Source organism: Pipra filicauda, unplaced genomic scaffold (genome assembly GCF_003945595.2).
Source record: "Pipra filicauda isolate LSUMZ 115617 unplaced genomic scaffold, ASM394559v2 scaffold64_size3178608_pilon, whole genome shotgun sequence".
NCBI classification, from domain to species: domain Eukaryota; kingdom Metazoa; phylum Chordata; class Aves; order Passeriformes; family Pipridae; genus Pipra; species Pipra filicauda.
The window spans coordinates 2,958,636-2,980,692 of NW_024104809.1; the positions used below are offsets into that span (position 1 = coordinate 2,958,636).

At 37.3% G+C, this 22,057-nt stretch overlaps 1 protein-coding gene across 1 annotated transcript in view; it reads right to left on the bottom strand.

The window, feature by feature from the left end:
- LOC113991306 (ABI family member 3 binding protein) overlaps positions 1–20,179 on the bottom strand; it is a 143,114-nt gene extending 122,935 nt beyond the window's left edge. The window contains exon 1 of the mRNA XM_027727497.2: positions 20,052–20,179. Coding sequence (XP_027583298.1) covers positions 20,052–20,130 — 79 coding nt within the window. The 5' untranslated portion in view covers positions 20,131–20,179. The remainder of the gene's footprint in view (positions 1–20,051) is intronic.
- Between the last annotated feature and the right edge of the window lie 1,878 nt (positions 20,180–22,057).

Here is a 22,057-nt window from a genome sequence, read left to right on the forward strand (position 1 = left end):
TTGCCTTTGTCCTATCACTTGTCACCTGGGAGAAGAGACAGACCATCGCCTCACTACATCCTCCTTTCTGGTAGTTGTAGAGAGTGAAAAGGTTTGCCCTGAGCCTCCTTTTTTCCAGGCTAAACAACTCCAGCTTGCTCAGCCTCTCCTCATGAAATTTGTGCTCCAGACCCTTCACCAGCTTTGTGGTCCTTCTCTTGACACACTCCAGCATCTCTATGTTTTTCTTGCACTGAGGGGCCCAAAACTTAACATAGGATTTGAAGTGTAGCCTCACTGGTGCTGAATACAGGGGAATGATCACTTCACTGGACCTGCTGACCACAAAATTTATGATCCAAGCCAGGATGTCATTGGCCTTCTTGGCCATCTGGGGACAGCTCATTTCCAGTAGGCTGTTGACCAGCATCCCCAGGTCCTTTTCCACCAGGCAGCTTTGTATTGTTATGACTCAAGTGCAGGGCACAGCATTTGGCCTTGATGAAGGTAGACAACTTCCACAGCCTTTCCCTCATCCAGGAATTGAGTCACCTTGTCGTAAGAGGAGATGAGGTTAGTCAAGCAGGACCTGACCTTCACAAACCCTTGTTGACTGGGCCAAAAACCCTGGTTGTCCTGTACATGCTGCATGATGGCACGCAAAATAATCTGCTCCATGACCTTCCCCGGCCCAGGAGGTCAGTCCTGTAGTTCCCCAGATTCTCCTTCCAGCCCTTCTTGTAGATGGGCATCACATTTGCTAACTTCCAGTCAACTGAGATCTCCCCAGTTTGTCAGGATTGCTGGTAAAGGACTAAAAGTGGCTCAGTGAGTACCCCTGCCAGCTCCCTCAGCACCCTTGGGTAGATCCCATCCAGCCCCATAGACTTGTGCATGTCTAAGTGGTGTAACATGTCACTAACCATTTCCCCTTGGTTTAGGGGAGCTTCATTACGTTCCCCATTCCTGACTTCCAGTTTAGGGAACCGGGTACCCCAAGAATCATGAAAAAGTAAGGCAAAGAAGGCCCTGAGTACTTCAGCCTTTTCATCAGCCTCTGTCACTCTGTTTCCCCCTGCATGCAGTAAAGAATGAAGATAATTTTTCTTTTCCTTCTTGGAGATCTAGCTACAGGGTCTGCTCCATGCTTTTCTGAACTATCTTCTACCCCTTCTGTAAGCTCCTTGCTTACTATTCCTTCTCTCCTCACAGCAGAAGTCCCCCTAGCAGGGAGGGCCCAGTCCATCTCAGCAAGAGCACTCTTCTCCCCTTCTTCTTGATGGCCAGGCCCAAAGAGCAGTAAAGAGCAAGGCAGACAAAACTTCTTCACTTTTATTTAGCTGCATGTTCTTAAGGGAAAATAACTGTGCTAAAGCAAAAATACAGATACCACACTTCGTATGAATAAACCACATTCCTGTTCATGGGCTCTGTGGATTCCAGAATCAGTGAAAACAAGGGATGAATTTGCAACTGGTAAAACAATAACTGGCCAGTTTCTGGAAGTGTATGAACAGAAGTGAAGCAGCCTAGAGCAGGGAGAGCTCAATCCTACGTGCTGCACAGACACTGCCAGTCTAGTCAAGAGAGGGCCAGCCAGAAGCAGTACAGATATAAAGGACTTCATATCAATTAACTTGGTAAATGGGGACTGCTCTCAGGAACGTATCAGCAAAATAGATTTCACTTGCATTGATCTCACAGCATTTTGAACAACTAACAGGAAAAGCATTCTCCTTCTGAGTAATATGTCTGTCTTAGCCACCACTCAGATAAACATCCATTACATACGATTGAATGGACAAAGGAAGTCCCAGGAACTTGAAAGTTATGATGCTATGATAGGAATGTCTTTGATTTTGAGAAAATAACTTTGTCATATTATGATATCAGAATACCTTTTTTCCCTGCATCTTCTTAATGAAAGAGTTGAATGATAGACTAGATACCTTCTAATTCCATTCATTTGTATCAGCCTTTGGCATGTGTTATTGAAACTCTGGTCTTAAATACTTGCATTTGTAGCATAATTCTTTTACACTGAGGACATCTCCAAACGGAATATTCTGGGACCTATAGCTACCTCTGTAAAACACTCTATCCCTCTGTGTTTGCCAGCAGAAATTCCACACTGATTGGCAAGTGTTCTCTTCAACAAAAGTTAGTTGACTGCCAAAATCAGCAGGAGAAACTGTGCAAAGCATATCTGAAGTAAAAGCACTATGTTAAGTGCATCAAACTGCTGGCAGTTCTAGAATCACTCTAAGGAAAGGAGTCTTTGCCTGTAACTGTTAAAGACAGCTTGATGAATCAGCTGCATCATAAAGGAACCAGCCACCAACAACTCTTCAGAAAGAAGAAAATAGCTACAACTAGTCTGAGGAATCCAGCTGGGAGCACCGTAGTTTGGCTAGTTGGAATGTATAGGCAACAAGAGCCAAAAGCAAAGAAATATTGAAACTTAAAAAAAATTAACTCTAAGTTACCTAATTGAAATTTGCTTCTTTAAAATGTGAAAGCAGCTACAGAAATTAATATGCAAAACATACAGCTGGACAATTGCTGTTCAAGCTTTGGACCTACCATGGATTACGTCAACTATCTTCTTTTCTCTTATCACGACTTTAATTAATCATGGAATAGTAAAGGAAGAGGGGGAAGACTTCCTAAGCTACCATCTCTTATTCCTACCAACTAGCTACAAGACAAACAAAGAAGTCCAATTTTCAATTTCTACTTTCACAACAAAAGTTCAGTCAAAGCCTAATGATTTAGGTCTAACATCCCCCTAAGAAATCACCATTGCAAAGCAGGCTATGAAGGCCAAATAGTATCTACTAAGAATAGAATATAATTCTTTGCTATTTAATAACTGGAGAAAAGTAAGGAGATACACAGAAGTAGTTCATTGGGCTAGTTGCATTAAAGGAGTATCTGTTCAGTAATGGGGGACAATGGTTTTTCCAACCTATAAAAGCAAATAAAACCATGACTTTGCTTCCCAAAAGGAAAAAAAGAACAAAAGAATTTTGTTTCATTAACAAAGACTTAAAGCCTTTGAAATTTGGTGTCCTATGGCCCACTATTGTTACGTTATTGTTAGTAGCAATAGACGTAAAGTGAGTTAAAATTGTCAGGTGGTTTAATATTCCTGTTTCAAGGAACACAAGAGAACACGGGGGATGGGATGATTGGAACAAGAATTAACTGGCTCTTTTTTGTTTCTACCCGAACTCCAAAATACATCCTGGCCTTGTCAAATGGAGTCTCTTCAGCTGAAGAACACTCTTGTTTCTTTCTTCAGCTTGAGAAAGTATGTCAGCAGCTGGCTGATAGATTATTAACTAGTAGTTAACACATTTAAAACTTCAAGAATGAAATACAAATTAAATAAAGTAACCATTTTTTGTTTTGAAATTTTTTCATTTTGAAATACATTCATCTTGGCATCTTACATTTTGAACTCTGTTTCACGGAAGGCTCAGCAAAAGCAACACTGGGATGAGATGTTACTTTCACTCATACTGTCAGTCGACTGCTGCGCTTTAAGTGTGTACAGTCTCTTGTGATCAAATACAGCCCTATTTTTTTTTTTATCCATGGAGTGACAATCCTTGAACTCTGTCCTACAAAACTAGAGGGTGAATACAGCTGTATTGTATTACAGCAAATTTGGCTTTTTTGCCAGAATTCCTTTGGCCTTACATTGAGTTTGTTTTTCACCGTTTCAAAGATTTTAGAGGGCATGAAGGCGAGACCCAGCACTGACTCCCCGAGTGCTAGACAAATGAAGCGTGCCTTATGAAAATATATTAACACCATCTATTTGTAAGCACCACCTCACTTGTTCAAATCACTCACAGCAGTGTTTTGACTTTTCCAAATCTGGTGCCACAGTACCACCAGGCAAGATTTCAATGATAATCTAACACTGTGTAACTTTTATTTTCTTCTATTTTACATTTTTGTATTTATTTTGGCTTCAAAACATGGAGAAATACTGGTTGTTTGGCTCAAAACCAAATACAGCTTAAAATGGGAAACATTTAAAAATAGTTCTGTTTCTATGTAGTAGGATAAACAAGGCACACTTCTAAGACAACCACAGAATCATGGAATAATTTAGGATGGAAGGGACTTCTTTAAGTCATCTAGTTCAACCCCCTGCTCAAAGCAGACCTCATCAGACCAGGTAGCTCAAGGCTACATCCAGCTGAGTCTTGAGCATCTCCAACGATATAGATTCCGTAACATCTCTGGGATAACCTGTCCCAGTATACTTGTGTATAAACAAGTATACTTGTGTTAAAAAAAAATAAAAAATCCTGATGTCTAACAGGAATTTCCCATCTTTCAATTTGTGCCCAGTGCCTGTTATCGTATTGCTGTGCACCTCTGCAGAAAAGCTGTATCCTCTTTGTATCCTCTGGTCAGGTAGCTGTGGACAATGTTAGATCATCTTCCTCATCACAGATTAAATAAAATACGAACTCTCCTAGCTACAAAATTCCCATTAATTAATACTCTCAGTAATGAAAATAGGTGCCATATAAAAAAGGCAACAAAGAATACTTAATTAAGGGAGGGTGAGCTAAAAGCATTGCATATGGTTTTGTCATTTGCAAGTGAAGTTCCTCAAATAAATATTTTTTTCTAAGTGTTATTATGCCTACACTCTGTATATGTCTAATATTATTTCAAATAATGCTATTTTTTTCACCTAAATGACACTGTTGAATACACAAATGGTAGATTTTCCCTGTTTTGAATATAGTACTTGATAGATTGGATTAATAAAACTTGTTATTTTAAGACATTTTATGAAGGAGGACATTTATTATAACTAAAAACTAGTAATTGATTTCATCTTATTAAAGTTGTGAAGTTGGCATCTCTTTTCAACTCCCAGTGTAACTGAGAGAGTAGCTGTGACAACGGTAAGAAGAAACTATCCTATAACTAGCAGTAATTTGAAAGAGAAGAAAAGACATCACCTAAGAAAGACCCAGACAACACAAATTCCATCTAACTTCTGATGTCTAGTATGAGTTGGATGCCTCTGAGGAGAACCTATGTGTTATAGAAGAAGCCACCTTATGTTGACCAACAGAAAATACAGAATTTCAATCAAGTCTCACTGGGAAATACACTAGAACAAGCTGTAGCAAGCTAAATTCAAGGCCACAATAGAAAATTAAAAAAAAAAAATCTTACTTTCATATAACCCTCCACAGCTTCTCTTGACACTGAAAAAAACCTTTTCAGACAATACAACCACAACACAAACACTTGGTCCATTTACTTCTTTTCAGAAATTACATTTAATAACCTAGAGTTACCAGCTGAACATTTTGCCATCAGTTGTCTCGTGCTACAAGAACAGCCTCTTGGAATTCTACCTTTGCTACTTGCCCAGCTCAGAATAAAGATGCATTCAAGAGATTTTAAAATAAATTCCTTCTTGTCTACACCTTCAAAATACTTTTATTTCAAATATGGCACCTTTTTTAGGCGCATCAACATCCTTACCGGAATGCGCAGGGCAAATAAAATAGCATAAATTGTAGTTCCCCTCCACACTTTTTTCATATCTAGGGCAATTTCAGAAATTTAAATTATAATAGAAATTCACTACTAAAGGAGTAGAAGTATCTGAAATATCCAGAAGGGAAAACCCTCAATACTGGTGTTCAGCTGAAGGCAGTGACTCACTGAGACATCCAAAGGAAGAGATGTACCGTGAGGGCTCAGGGTCAGCCCCTTCCCTTCCTGTGCCCTTTCTCACAGCACTCTTTCAAGATTACTGACACCTTTTCCTTTAGTTGCAATGCATATTTAGTTTTACTAATGCTAATCAGAAATATGCTGCTCTTAACTGATATAAATTAAATAGATACTTCTCAGTGAAAATTGTTAGAGCATTTGTATTACAAAGCTACACTGATTTGAAACTTTCTTTGCCAAATCCTCTCTAGTGATTCCTACGGCTCAGAACTGAGTTAGTAAGCTAGTATCTCACTATTACTTTAGGATCAGTAAAGACGTAGTTATCAGCATTTCCAGTTTCCATGTGTCTACATAAATCAGCATGCCAAAAGAAATTTGTTACTCATATGCTGCCATCTCTTTCGCTTGTTTTCAGGTCATTCAAGCACTTCTCTGAAGTTCTACTTCTATCTTTATCACTATCTCCCTCACAAGTCTCCTTAAACATGTTGGTTTAAAATTATTTGTTATTGGACTTGGTAGGGTAACTATACTTATTCTTAGGGTGCAAAGCTGAAAAGAGCCTGGATTTGAACTCACGATCCCACTTCAGTCCAACCCCCAATCCCAGCTTTCATTCTGCATCTCATTTCCTATTATTTGTAAAAATAGCAAATAGAATTGAAAACAAGCAAGAAAACTGTTGTTTGAAAATAATCAAGCCTGCAATTCTGATGGAAAAGGGAACAGGAGTCAAACTTCCAAAAACCTCTTTGGAATGACTTCAAACAACCTGACCCTGGCTCCCCTTTGAGAAAATCTTAGGAAGTTCAGCTCCTTTTGTACCCAGTCAGTAAACTCATCTGTGGTTAGAGGTAAAAATTTAGTTTAAATAAAATTCAACATTGAAATTCAACATTTTTGAAGGATAGGGAGAGAATAAAGCCTATGTATTATTTTCAATGCATAATGCTCTCTGAAACTCCTTCAAATTGAACAGTTTTTGATAGATATTACTTTTCAAATCAACAGCACACAAACTTAAAAGGGCATTATTTGTCCAGAAAAAACTCCTTGTTACTAAAACAACCTGAAACCCCTATTTCAGTTTAGACTGTGGATCACTTATTTGCAATAGGATAAAGTTTAATTTGGTTCTGATGTCATTAAGTCCTCCAGGGCCTTGTTCCCCTGGCCTTACTCTTAGAGCTAATTATTTGTTGTTGTTTTTTCCAGACTGGCCTGGCATGTATTTTTCTGGGCTGATGTAACTTCACCTGGACAGAGCTGATGAGACAGTGACTGTATCTTGCCCAGAAGAGCTGGTCTTTCCAATCCTGGCTCCTTCTCCTGTCCAATGAAACACGTCCAAGGCAACTCCACCCAGGCTGGGCTACGAAGAAAACTGTGTCCTGGCCAAAGAACCTGACGGAGTCTGCATAAATATGTTCAATAAAGGCATGCAGAAGACTGTGGTGAGCAAGAGGAGTCTCCCAAGTTTTCTAGGTCTGACTTTTTTAAGCCTTCAAAGAGCATCAGCCAATGCAGCCAACAAAAGACAAGTGTGGTATGTGGACACGGATGCATATAAGGTAGTCATATTCTAGAGCTGATTAGTTGAATAAAACCATGGAATTTTTTTAACAACAGCTCCTCAATAGGGAGAGCTAAAAAAGTACTAAGAACTTGAGGAGGCGAGGAATTCAGATGGTGTTGGTCTGGCTCTGCTCACAAATTATAAATAGATTGAAGTGATCAGTTTTAAAGACCACAGACCTTAATGCAACAAGTTTCTTAAAAACACATTAATGGGCAGGCAGTGCATTATTACTGTCATTACCTATTCAATGACAGGCGGTGTTTAGCATCACCACTTCCTTAATCCAATTTTCATCTACAAATATCAGTGCATTTTTGAAGAACCAAAAATCAAAGGCATAATGAAAAACACTATCTGGAACTGCAACTGCATTTACTTCTGTGAGAGGAGTGAAGATACCATACTTTACAACCCAGGATGTTAACATTCATAACATTCGTTACCATTCACAGGGAATCTGCCACATGGATTAATGTGTACCCAGATTTCAGTGAGGTACTAATACTGCAACAGCCATTTTGAAGTCTGTTCCTTACATGAGATCACTATGTATTACATCATAATAAATAATTTATTTTTCTGTTTCCCTGTGTGACTTACTCATTCTGCGGGTCTTTTGAAACACTTTGGGAGGAGTCAGATTAAGAAGAAGAATATGAAATAACTGATGGTAAGAAAGTATCATTTCTACTGTTTTAGAATCAGGCAGCTTCGAATGAATATTTTAAAAACCCAAGCAGTAATAAATTAATGTTTTCATGTTTATCTATATTCATAGAACAAAATATGCAATACTGAAATCCTCCTTCTGTGATGAGTATTACCTTACTTGCCATTGAAGCAAGCAATTGAAAGTCTTGAGCTCAGTATTCTGTAATGTTGGCTAGATGCTTTCATAGCTAAGTTTGCTTTAACTCCTTCTCTGATTCAGCACATGGTTATTTTTTAAGGACAAAACTGCTTAAAGATAGTAGTATTTAGACAGCTAGCAGACTCCACAAGCTATACTAACAGAATAAATTTGAAACCTCTTTGTCTAATCTCTTATCTAATTAGCCAGTGCACAGAGCACTATAAAATAGTCCAACTTGAAAAAAACCTGAAAAAAAAGCAAAGTCAATGACTAGAAGTACAGAGTATGTTTCCCAGGAAAAAAGTCTGAATAAATAGGAATCATCTAGCTTAGAGAAAAAGTAGTATATGAAGACAGTATTCAAATATATAAAACAAACAAACAAGGCCCTGAGGAAAAGCAGTATAAATAAGTTCTGCTCTGTATCTGTGTAGAGAAGAAGCGATAAACTGTAGCGAAGAAGACATCTGGAAAACTGACAAAGGCAGTGACACTCTGGAACAGACTGTCTAAGGAATAAGCACAAGGGGGTCCAAATGATTTCAGAAAGTCCATTTCACCCCTGTGTCTCTTCGTAAAAATCAATATTCTTTTGAAGGCTACTGTTTTTCTCCTGTATCTCTAAGCATGCACCATAAAGCCTCAAGGAGGGCTACCAGCCTCAGCACTATGCTTGAATTCCAATATCCTACTTCCTATCTCTGTCATGTAAATAATGAAAATCCAATAAAGCATGATCTCTTCAGTATATAGATAAGCATAAGAGAACTGCCAGGGAGAAGCAAGATTAATTTGTCACATGAGAGCTGAAAAATATCTCAGTGCAATTGCTTGAGTAAGGGCAAGAAAGAGCATCCAGGAAGCTGCAAGCTGTTCAGCCTGACTAGAAACAGAACACCTACGCACATGACTAACAAGAAGGTGGTTCAGACCAGCCAGGACAAATTTACCAAGGCCAGGCTGTCTGACTAACCTTGCTGCCTTCTGTCATCTTACTACTGGCATTGCATACCAGGAGAAAAGGGTGAATGTAATTTACTTCAACTTTGACATAATTTCTGCAGGTATTCTTGTCAAACTGGAGAAATGCACGCTGGAGACATACATTACAGGGTAGATGGAAAACTTGGTTCAAAGAAGTGATGGTTAAAAGTCCGAAGTCCTCTTTGATACTCTTTCTGGTTCTTTAGCAATATTCAGTGTAATTCCTGATCTCATTTCAATGAGGGAGAAAGCTTTGTGCTTTGGGAAAGAACTTGGGTTGAGCAAAGTCCATAATGATCTGCTTTCAAACTGAAGGAAGAAAAACTAGATTGAGACACCCATTCAGAAATAGTTAAAATTCTATTTCTAAATCCCCCATTACCCTCTGTACAGTTGAAACAGAAATCTTTAAAATAATATGCATTAAAAGATGGAAATGGAATGGGATTATTTTTTCTCTGAAGTCACAATGGTTTTCCACTCCCAGTGTTGCAACTATCATATGAACACACAAAGTATTTGACTTCTATGCTCAAAATAACACCCAAGAAACACAGGACTTCAAATAGTGCAAAGATGAATAACGCTGGATGGGCACTTGGCAGTGGTGGTTACAATATTCTGTGTGTCAACTTTGGAATAAATTCCCCACTCTTGAGACGCAGACAGCTGATAAAGCAATCAAATATCTGAAGCATACATAAGAATTCTTAGGTATATAAGACATTATGTTGTGCTTTGAGAACTGCAGTTTTGGCTTGTCAATGCATTCAAGTCTATCAGCAAAGCTCTTAGCTGGTTATTCTCTTTCATTTAGAAAGCTATAGACACAAACAAACAAACAAAATTTAAATTAAAGAAAATTGCTCTCTGTTTCCCAAAGAGCAGTCAAAATAAAGTGGTTTCACTTCTCTTCCTGATCTCCAAACTAAACACTCTCACACATGTCTATGACACTTGCTGGATACAGCCCAGTCCTATAAGGATTGATTCCAACTGCACATAGTTTTTCCAGCTGGAAAATGTATCTCATCTTGCACATTAAATGAGACAGGATCTCAAGGCTGATGACCTGGTTTCTTATTACAAAAAAAAAAAAAAAAAAGTACCAGATTAAAAAAAATGAGAGGTGATCCTTTTTATCTTCTATATTGTTCCACATTCTGAGTTTGCTGAGATCAAAGGAAAGATTCTGCAGTTCAAACATAGCTGAAGAAAGAAGCGACAGATTCCCAGTAAATCTTTAATTAAAAAAGTACTCATAAAATAAATATTTCATGATTTTAGAATATATTATCAAATCCAAAAAATTGACAGAAATTCTTTTTCAGCAATATGAACACCCTGTGAGCATGTGACTCATCTTACAAAAACTAAAATGTGAAGTAAATGGTTCTAAATCAATGGATTAGAGAAAAAATGGAGAACAAATATAGTAAGTATACAACAGGTAGAATAAAAGTTATGTGTATGATTAAGTACTAAGATAAGATAAACACTTATTTTTGCTACTAAAAAAGTATTTCATCTTTTCTCCCTCCTATTTCCCTTCCTATCCAGGATACTGTAGGCAAAATAGAGTTTATGTTCTCTGACTATACTTCCAAATTCTTTATTCATTACATCTATTACTCTATTTTCACTCCTTTTCCTTCTATCTACATAGATGAAAGAAAACAGCAGGAAGTAATCTCTATTTCCAACCCATCTATGTCCAAATTTACTTTTTTTTTAATATAAATGTTCAAACTAGTGTTTTATTGGAAAAAAAATGCCAATAAAGGATACAATCAGCTACACAAACGGAAGGTTTATGATAATTTTGGGGTAGGTTAGGGGCATGTACCTCTATGCACAAATCCATCAGCTAAGCAATCTTTGTATGTCTGACTTTGCATTTTTACTTGTACTTCACTCAGACATGTATCCAGTTTCTCATGGAGAATTTACAGTATGTAGGAAATTATGTCTCTCTCATTACTGATCTTGTAACCCAGTGTGCAGTAGACTACATTAATTCCCAAGGAATGTTCTCTGACTTAAGAATATATTAAGTACATAAATATTGCTCCATGACTTCAGAGTTTTAAAACAAGATGGTCTTTCCTGTACCAGTTTTGTTTGACAACTGACAAGTGTTTTAATACTACAAAATAAATTACCGGAAAAAAAAAATCTAGAAAGGGCAGGTCATGGTAAAAAATTATTCACAGTGCCTGAAGTTTCAACACTGAAACAGGGCATAAACAAGAGTATCTATTCCCTGGAGCAGCTGTAATTTTTCTTCATCCTTCATGCTAAGAACAACCTCACATTGCCTTCAAATAAATATACTAATAACATATGATGTCCCTTGCTAATTTCTGCAAGTATTTCTTAGTGGAAAGGGAACACAATAATCATCTGTTGCATTACTGAGAAACTTTGCTTTCTAAGAATTCATTGCTGCACATTGACAATGTGTAGTAATGCTTTTATCAACTGCTATTTGACCATGTTACTAAAATTGTGAGAGCACAGGGAACTGATAAAAGCCTGGAAGATTAAAACAAATAATTTTTCATGCAAAACATTTACCAAAAATGAACAAGATCCCACTTTGATTTTGTTTGTGTGTGGATGAACATGCCTAAATGTGCTAGAAGGTCTATGTGAAATCACACTCATGACTTGCTTACTTGTATGCAAGTTCAGTCTAAGTAGAGATCTTCAATTGGTAAAAAATCCCCAGATCTGTCAACAATTCAGAAGTTCTTTAGCTCAAAAAATGCATAATTAGTATTTCAATTCTTTAAAAAAATTTCTAATTTATTATGTTTATACAGACTTGATAAACAAAGGACATAAATTATGTCCTACACCATAATACTGAGTCACAACAAATTTATCAACTAGGGAGCACTGAATAATCAACACATACAGGGAGACATTTTTATTAGAATTGCCAGATTTTGTGTTCCTTACAATAAAACAAAGAATAGAAAGAAATGCTGAAGAGATGCAGTATTTGTGCTTGTCACATCATAGCTAAAAGCTGATACTCTTCAGTAAGGTAACTAATAATGAACTACCACGGTGGAGCAATTTCATGGTAGTGTTCACAACAGTAAATAGCTGTTAATAAGCTTTATGACAAAGGAAGGAGGCCTATTGACTTCAGCTGAACATGCAACCCCATCACTTTTACCTGAGTTAGCCCTTCATCAAACTAAGAGAATTAATGGTTCTTAAGCCTGACTGCAGCCTTTCCCCTAACAAGCTAATGCTTCAGCGCACACTGTGCTATAAATAAAAACTGTGCCTGCCATTTAATCCAGCTACTTCAGTGCTTGTGTGAGCCAGAGGTAATGGAACTCTGCCAAAATGTTCAGGTCAGACAATAGAACTTTCTTCCTATTATTTGTAACCCAAAATTCAATTTCTTACAACTTTCAGACTTTTGCATCCATTCCTTTATTTTTCAGCATATGTTAGTGCATGTTGTGCAGACACACTAGGATTTAAAATCAAAAGTGATAAGGTCTGAAAGTCTTGCATTTTTCTTGTTCATGTATAGGCTTGAAGTGTGGTAATGAGGGAATCTAAACTGCCAAAAAACTTTACCTTCAAAGTCAGAAAACAACTTTTGAGATATTTCAAGCTTACATATTTTTGAACCAACCACAATTTTATGTGTTCTAAAACTACTCCAGACTTTTACATCACAGAAAGAAAAATTAAAGTGAATAATTAATAAAAAGCAGATATTGCAAGTGGCTGACGAAAGAAGAAAAGATTTTTCCAAATGCAAGTTTAAAAATAATGTTATCCCTCATCCCTGTTAGCCCTCTAAAATTGGCCAGGTTCCCAAGGTATTAATTATGTAAACTCATATCAAGCACTCTGTGGCCATTTATAGATTCATAAACTAATGCCACAACTGCTGTTGATAGGAGGGAATATTACAGACTTTTACCATTCTATTGAATCGTGCTTTTCCTGAGCAGATTTCAAGAATAAAAACTTAGAACTATATAAAAATGCAGAAATAGCTCTACAAAAGAGATTCCCTGACACTTTGAGAATCCCTTTTACCACTGACTCTTCAGCCTGAATAGGAGTACAGAATTACAATTTCTTATTAAGTACAGTGACACTCTACTGTTAGCACACCACATACACACACATGCACACAAAATAAATAAAAATAAGATCACACACAGAGTTTTAGTCACTTCATGAAGCTAGATTTTATCGAAGTGGATTTATTCACATGGAGCCCTGATGCCTTGACATATCTGTTCAAGGTAAACAGGATTTACTTAAAAGCCATGGCTACAATTAGCTTAAGAAAAAATTTTGGATTCACTTGCCTTCTATATTTTTCTTCCAGAAAACACTCTAAATAATATTAAATTATTACAGAGTGGTGGATCTCAGCAACAACTCTAAAGCATTTTACAAAACAGACGTTATATTTTGTCTACCAGCCTCTGAACAAGTGCAGCAAACGCTCCCCTCCAGACTGGGAGAAGGGTAGCTTTCCTCTAATAAAAAAGTGTTCCCTACATCCTTGCCTTTATATTTACAATCAACATAGCTAGTGCCTCAACTCCTTAGTAGCATTTTATTCAGCAACTTGGAAGCGGTGATAACTCTGTGTTGATTTTAAATTGAAATTCTTAATGTGGCCATCCTTACATAACCTTGCCTGGATATCTGCACACTTTGATGACATCACTTTGATTAAGTGACGAGTGCAAAAATATTCAGTTCTGGTGACCATAGTTGCAATTGCAACTTCATCAACAGTAGAAATTCACTCAGTGGTTCAAAACTTGGCCTGTTCTTTCTTCACCTTGATATGACACACACAAGTTTACTCAAGTCGGGAGGCTTAGAGTTGATTTAGCCAGAGTATAACGGCACGTGATTGGTATGTTTTGAGGGATGGCTGTGCTGGGAAAGTTGGCTCAGGCCTTGCCCACACAAAGGTTTGATTCATGATGCTGCCAGTAGTCATCTTCATGACCACTGTTCTCACAGCAACATAAGACAAATACATATTTCACAAAACAAACTTGCATTACATACATGTTGTCCTGTATTGTAGAAAACCCAATATTTAAATAAGGGCATTTGAATTAAGGCCTGTCAGGCAAGTCTGAGTGACATCTGACCTATTTCCAGCTGTCCTCTTCCACTTGGGAAGATACTACAGAGGGGGGCCTGTTTTGTTAATGGCACTTATTTTAGGCTGCAGCCTTTCCAGAACACTAATACCTGCTTCTCTTCTCACCAAGATTTACCATGCTAGCAAGTGAGATTCCAGCCATCTCCTGTGAAAAGCACTAGTCAAAAGCGCTTCACAGCAACAAATATATCTTGCTTACAAATAGTTTCAAGTCTGCACTTGAATTTCCCCAAGGAAAAGAAATCCACTAGGAGCTGTATGAACAGTTCTGACTATGGCAGGTCACTGCTAGCCATTTTTTCCCCCTGGAGCAGACAGAGCTTTCTGTTTGCACATGCAATGTGTAGTACACACCTGGTAAGTCCAAACACTCCAAAGAAGCCTTAAACCCATTGTCCATTCACTGTATCATCAGTCAATAGATATACTGACTATACTATCCATATACAGTAGGTCTGGCCAAGGAGCAGCAGCAGGATTTAGTCTATAGCTCTCCCCTCAGGCGAATTATGTAGCTTGTCCTGCTGGAATAGCTAGATACAAAAGATTATATGAAGGAGGGATGAAAAATAATATTCAAAGAGAGATACTTGGGAATTTTAAAATTAAAATGAAGAGGTGGAAGGTTATACAGATTACCCAGCAGTGAGATCATTTTGGAGGCGATCATACGCTATGGAATTTAATCCTGACAGAATCCACCCATATGTATCATCACAATGTTGCACCACTGCCTGTGCCAATATAAAAATGGAATTCTGGTGTTACAGACTATCTCTGAACTTGGAAGCCTGACACTCAATATTGGGTTTTGACATGTTTTTGTGAAAGCCTAGGAAGCAACTGTCTGCATGAAAAGATAACTTTGATTAAATGAACTGCTATAACGGCAACATTCTTATGGGCTGTTTTCATTTTCAGTGAAGAATGAGCCAAAGTTGCCAACATATCTGCTGACTGAAAACCCTAGCCACTCTATTACAACAGATAAAGGATACCTTTTAAAATTCTCCTAGATCTTGTCATTTATGGGCCATTAAACATAAGAAAAGTATGTAATAAAAAACACATTAATCTTTCACTTCTCTTTTGCAGACACTAAAAAAAATGAGGTTCAATGGTTTAGTTCAAACTGGCCCTCCTTTCTAAGAATGTTTTTTAAAGGTTAATGCCCTGTGCATTTCAAAAAATAGTTCCCAGAAAGACATTTTATAAACCATGGTGAAAAAACATATAAAACACATGTCATAGTCATCCTTTTGTGATATTTTGATATACCAGCTTTATTGCATGTTCGAAAAAACTCAACTTTCAGCAGACTTTTCCCTGTATTGCAATTTCTGCCCTGCCATCCTACAGCTACCAAAGGGGTGCTGATGTGGGGAAGGTAGAGGGCTGCACAAAAATGTAAGGTTTGACTGTTCCAGTATAGTAACTTTGATACAGTGAAATCACTCAGCATTGTTTTAACTTCTTGACAGTAGTAAAGAAGAACACATGCTGAGTTTATCCTCTGGTTAGTAAGATGTATTATGTAATATAGCATAGCCAGCAGATTTAGCTATGAACAAAATGAGCCTATTCCTTTCAAAAATGTCAACGGTTAGTTTGGAGGTATACTGTAAATACAGCACTCACTCTCAGAGGGATGTCAGTTATAATTACTTTAAGTACAAATATTAGCTAGTAGCTATCTACAATATTAGACCAAACGTATTCAATACTTACCAAACAAAGAAACAAATCCTCAAAGTAAAACTATTACTTTTCCCGCCTACCTCCTTAGTTGACAACTGTAGATACAAGAAAGTTTTGGATCTGGTTTTTCCTACATGAGTCTGTAAATCAGACTTTTCTACAGGGTGCCCTAAGGAATGTCAAGTCTTTACTCTTTTTCCTAAGAAGACAGTAACCAGGAGGAAGGTGAATTAAGGTTTCCAAGGCCCTTCCTGGAAAGCAGAACAGGCCAGGCCTGAGTCCTGGAAAGTAGAACGAGGATGGACCTGAATTCCACTGTACCTGATGACTAATTCAAATAGTAGGAAAACCACAGTGGTCAGAAACATGGCTTAAAAACCCCCAAATCAAAACAAACCAGAAAAACATTCAGAATCTTTAAAAATTTCATAAAACTGTAAGTTTATAAGGAGGAATCAACCCAACAAAGTAAGACAGAACATGAAGATACACAAAAGCTATTGGAAACAGAGGGTATAGTGGAAAAGCACATTTCCATGCACATCTGTGTTGTAGCTGGAAAGTCAAGTGACAAAATCAAAAACATGAAATGTTGTTTTACCAAACACTAGGAATTTGTTCCACAACTGTGGCCTTCAACATTTGTATCAGCTCCAGCTGGAAAGATACCAATGAAACACGGTTTACAAGGCAGTACAGTCTTGTGGATTGTATCCTGTAACTTGTTTATTCTTGGTTCTGAGGTTTTACTTTCTCATCTCTCTCTCAGATTCAGGATGCTCTGACTATTAGAGCTCTAAAGACAAAACTTTTCGTCCTTATGCAATTCCTGTCTAGAGAGACAACTTGACTTTCTTTAAGAATGGACCGGAGAACCATAAGAATTAGAGACAGTATGACAAGTCATAACTCTTACACCTATGCATTGCAACTGTTTCCACCCATCATTAAAATATTTCAAGTACGAGAGTGTTGAATTGAAGAATTATATGTTGGATGGCACTGACATAGTGGCATAAGGGAAGAGACAAAAGTAAGCGGAAAATATCCAAATAGCTCTTTCTGATGAAATAGAAAACTTTAGAAGCTAGACAAAGTTGAAGGGACAGTGGCTTAAATATTGCATGAAAGACCATCCCTAACTGTACCATCATCTCACATAGTATTCACAGGCAGTAACTACAGAATTTTCTCGGCAGCTGATACCTCAAATGAAACACAAACATAATTGTCAAAAAGCATTGCCTCCACGTTAAAACACAATACCCACCAACCCTCCTTTTCCAATTACATTGCATTTACTTATGTCTGCAAAATCTTAACGTAGAAGGAGTCTGAATTATGACACAGCTTATAACTGCCTCATTGCTTGTCATTTGCTACGGTAAATGTGACAAGGAACCGCAACAGAAAGGCTGTTCACCTACACTTAGGGCACTACGCTAGGAACAGATGTAAGTAGAGGCCTTATTTTCTATAAAGACAAAACTATTATAATGCAGGATACACAGAAGCACTGCAAAGTTTCCACCGGAAAATTTAACTGGTGTTTTGCCGATGTTGACTACTTCAGTCACGCTGGTAATGTTTCAAACTATTCCTCTGACAGTACCTTAATTTTTGAAGTCAAAATAATTTAAGAAATAATTTGTTGATAAAGAATACTCTTTTGAGAACAGCAGTAACATTTTCTTTTTCACCCTTGTCAAACACACACTTGCGGAGGTAAAAGTATAAAAATATATGAGAAAATGGGGTAATTTGTGTTCCATCCTCCTGAACAGTATATTTGCACACAATCTCTCAGACAGCTCTGGAAGTCACTAACATCCAAAGGGTGTACTGGCTCTGTTCCTTTGCAGCTGCAGGAGGCAAGATGTTCCTTCCACCTTGTATCACTGAATGGAAATCCCAGCCCATGAGACCAGGGGTCAGTGTGTTTCATCTCCCATGGAAAGAAGAACTGAGCACTAGAATTCCAAAGCTCAAGTAAGGGTGGCAAGATTTACTCTGATAACCTGTTCACATGAGTATCTGCATCACCAGAAAGTGAGTTTGGCTAGATTGTTTTCCCTCAAGTTATAGAATTGATTCCACTGTTCCCCAGAGAGCAAGTGACCCTGAAGCTTCGGTCACGTACTTCATGACTTAAAGAGCACAGGAGTTCACTGGAATTCAAGCTTGCTTAGCAAGGCAGAGTAGCCCTCTTAAAAGAATACTACCACTACATATCTTCATTTTTAAAATGCTTTAAAATCCAAATATACACTTTGCTTACGAAAAAAGTCTGTATTCCCTATCAAACAAGACAGTGTTGTAGAAGATAATCCTTCGAACATTTCCAGATAACAGCTAAATACTAATACATTCACTTTTTCAATGCATTCCTACTAAATAATAACCAGAGATGCAGCTACAAACAAAAGAATTAGACTGATGTTTCAACATTGCAATGGAACAATCTTAAAAAAGCTGTTTCATTGAAAAGAAATGAACTTTCCACCTGCAGATTTATGCATTTGGCAAACAGAACTTCACTTCTGCAATGTTATTTTAGGACAGAAAAAAAATGCATGCCAGAGTTAATCTTGCAGTGGATTAGAAGCTTTGTCTGAATTTCACAGTTAACATAAACTTAGAGCCCACTGTTCTACAGTAGAGAGCAGAAAGTCCAGTGAAACCATTTAAAAAAGACAAGGACTGGAAAAGTTCCCTCCCTCAATGTAGGCAATACATTAAACTCTGTTCAATGTAGTTCTCTCTCCTATGAAAACCACTACAATTGTTTACTAAAAGGTCACTTTTTTGATAAAATTAAAGTCTTACAGTCTGCTTGACTTGAACTGCACATCTACCTCACTCACAGAATACACATTGCCCCACTATTAACATTATGCAGAAAACTCCACACTGACTCCAGAAGATGAGTTTACAAGAAAGCCACTTGCAAAAGAATATCATCACAAGGGGGAAAAAAAACCAAAACAAAACAAAAAAAGGCAGGAAAAAAAATGAAATCTTTGTCTCTTGAGGAGGGGTGGTGGGTGAAAAATCAACTCTACTCCCCAAAAGACTTTTCCCTTTTCCCTTTCCCATCTGTGAAAGGGAATCTCCTAGGAAGCTCCCAAAGTGCTTATTCTTTGATAAACATTATCCTAAGGAACTAAATCACAGTTTCCTATCTAAATGTCACTGGCTGCAGGAGAATGCAGATGTAAAATGCATTACAAAGCACGATGGACTGAGACAAGCATTTCCACAAAGTGAGAGCAATACATACAGTACAGAAACAGTTGTGAAATTGCTGCTTCCATGCCAAGGGACTACAAAGTGATTTACAATCCAGATAGAAATATTCCTTTAATTTTATGCTATGACTGTTCTCCCTGCAGTAAGTAATAAAATACTAGTAAAATGCCAATGTTACATGTGTCACGTTAGCAAGGAAGAGAAGAGATCGCTGCCAGCTTTGCAAATCTACTGTACTTCCAGCCTCCAGGAGAAAGGGGAAGTTAAACAAATATTCACACAGGTTTGGAGGGCTTTTTCTTCTTGTAGAAATTTTAATCAATCATATTTCTCTCCTTCAAAATGCATACAACCTGACCTACTGCAGTCAATTCCTACTGAATTGCTAAAGATGGATATAAAGGGAAAGCATACAAGTTCTTTCAAAGACTGAACTGAAATCTTCAACCAACAACACAGGGTGATTCTAAGTAACACTTTCTTTAAAATCTTAAGCAGCAGACCTGCACAATGTTGTCTACATAATTATAAAATCATTAAATACAGTAAATTTTTTTCATTGTACTTCTCACTAGAGTCACAAGATACCACGAAAACTTTTGAACTTATTTTATTCAAGAGCTTTAAAGTTGCTCTCTTGTACCTGGACTTTGCCCTTTTGACTGACCTTCTTTCATCTCTTCCATTATCTTTAATCATTCCTAACAGGTTGAAAGTGAATTTCCATAGCAAAACACAAGCACTAAAAACCCAAAAGCCCCACAATAGAAAAACAAACAAACCCCCAGAAAGTTGTCATAGCTACTTGCCTCTTGGCAATTTCTGAGCATTTCCCAGGTTTAGTGCAATATATCCACAGAAAAGAAGACAGACAAATCTTGACATCATGGTCACAAACCCAACCTCGCACTGGGAATGATTCTGACAGGTATCACACAAAAATACTGCAGCTGCATTTAAGTGAACTGTTCTCTCTGTGACAAGAGGCAGCAACACTTTGACACAAGCTTAGTTTACACAGTGGGAGGAGACAGGATGACATCATTCACTCCCACTGCAAAAGGAGAATTAGCATTAAAAAAAATAAAAATATTACCAGGCTCCCTCTACAATAGTCTTCTGGGGTTTGTTACAAGGTTTTTTCAACCACTAAGGGGAAGAAATTGCCATTTTATTACTTACATTCCATGCAAATAAAACAAGGAATATCAAACTTTCTATTAATTGAAAACTGATCTTAGAGATGTTTTCACTGTTTTGTCCAAAAAAGCTGGATTTAAACTGCAAAAATAGCATTTGCAGTACTCAGAAAACTGTTTGCTATATTGAACTCGGTATTTTTGCAATGTCAACATTTTGCTCAAGGTTAATTCAAGCTAGATATGGTATTCATCCAGGCAAAATAAATACTAGTTTAATTTGACATGACATTATAAACAGGCATGGTAAATATTTATTCAACAAAAGAACTGGATTTGAAAAATCTAAATGTCATTTTTTCATTTGTAGCTGGTTTTGACAATTTAAAAATACTTTAGAATTTCCCCTTCCATACATATCCAATGAGCCAATGGACACAATGCACACTGAAAATAATAAGACTATGCATCTCCATCCAGGGGCTAGATCCTCTCAACAGTAACATAACTTTAAATGAAAAAGAAATTCCATTTTTCTATTAAAAGCTGTTTAATTCCATGTTTATAATAATCCAACTAAGCATAGCATTTGTTCCCACTCACAAGTGAGAACATGAGAAGGAAAGGGTGAAGCAGAAAAAAAAAGGGTTACTACTGAGTAGGGAAGAATTTAGTCTCAGTATCTGGAAAACTTCCCAAAGAGATTAAATCTATTCAAGTAAGTAGTGATATCTCTCTCTCCTTAAAAAAAAACACCCAAAAACCAAACAAGAAAAACCCAAAACACACAAAGAAAAGCCCCCCCCCCCAAATAAAATAAAAAAAAACCCTAACCAAAACCAAAATAAAACCCCCACCAATCAACAACCAAAATCAAACATATCCAGAACTTTCCAGTATGCTTCTGGAAAGCAAGTATGCTTGCTGTTCTCCCTCCCCACTTGTCTGGACCTGACGTCGTTCTACTCTCATAGTGTTCTATAAACAGGGTAAATCACAGCATTGATACCTGGGCTGGGTAGAAACAAAGTAGTTTAAAATAAAAAGCTAATACATTAAAGCATACAGGAGCATTTCTTAAAAAGCAGATTAATCCTGTATTTAAAAAGACCCCATGTATGCCGTAATTCAAGAAGAACTTCACAGCAGAAGCCAACAGTAATTGTCTTAGAGACAAATCCGAGGAATTTCAAGCTCTTCTAATCAATACGGACAGCACACAGTTATAACGAAAACAGCTTGACAATGGAAATGTGTCCCAGCCTCATTACACCCTCTCAATTCTGACATAAGGAAACCTTTTTTTTTTTTTATTCACTAACTAAAATCTGTGAATAACAACGTGAAAGTCAGTGTTACAGACAGACCCAAAAAGTCCCCAAACACTATTACTCAAGGATCTTTGGAAGGATTCAGATCCTGAATGTGAACACTCTGAACAGGCAAATGAAAGAGGTACCACTTAGATGACAGGAAAAGATGTCTGAAAGCCATACAGTTGGACAGGAGTCTTCCAAAACGCCACACCAAAAGAGCTTCAAATGACAGAAAAATGAATACAGAGAGAAAAAGTTCCATTCTTCTTTTTTTTTTTCAGTTGAAATACTATTTTCTAAAAAACCCCCAGAACTCATATTCTATTTTTTCTCTTCAAAATTAAAAATAAGAAATCAAGC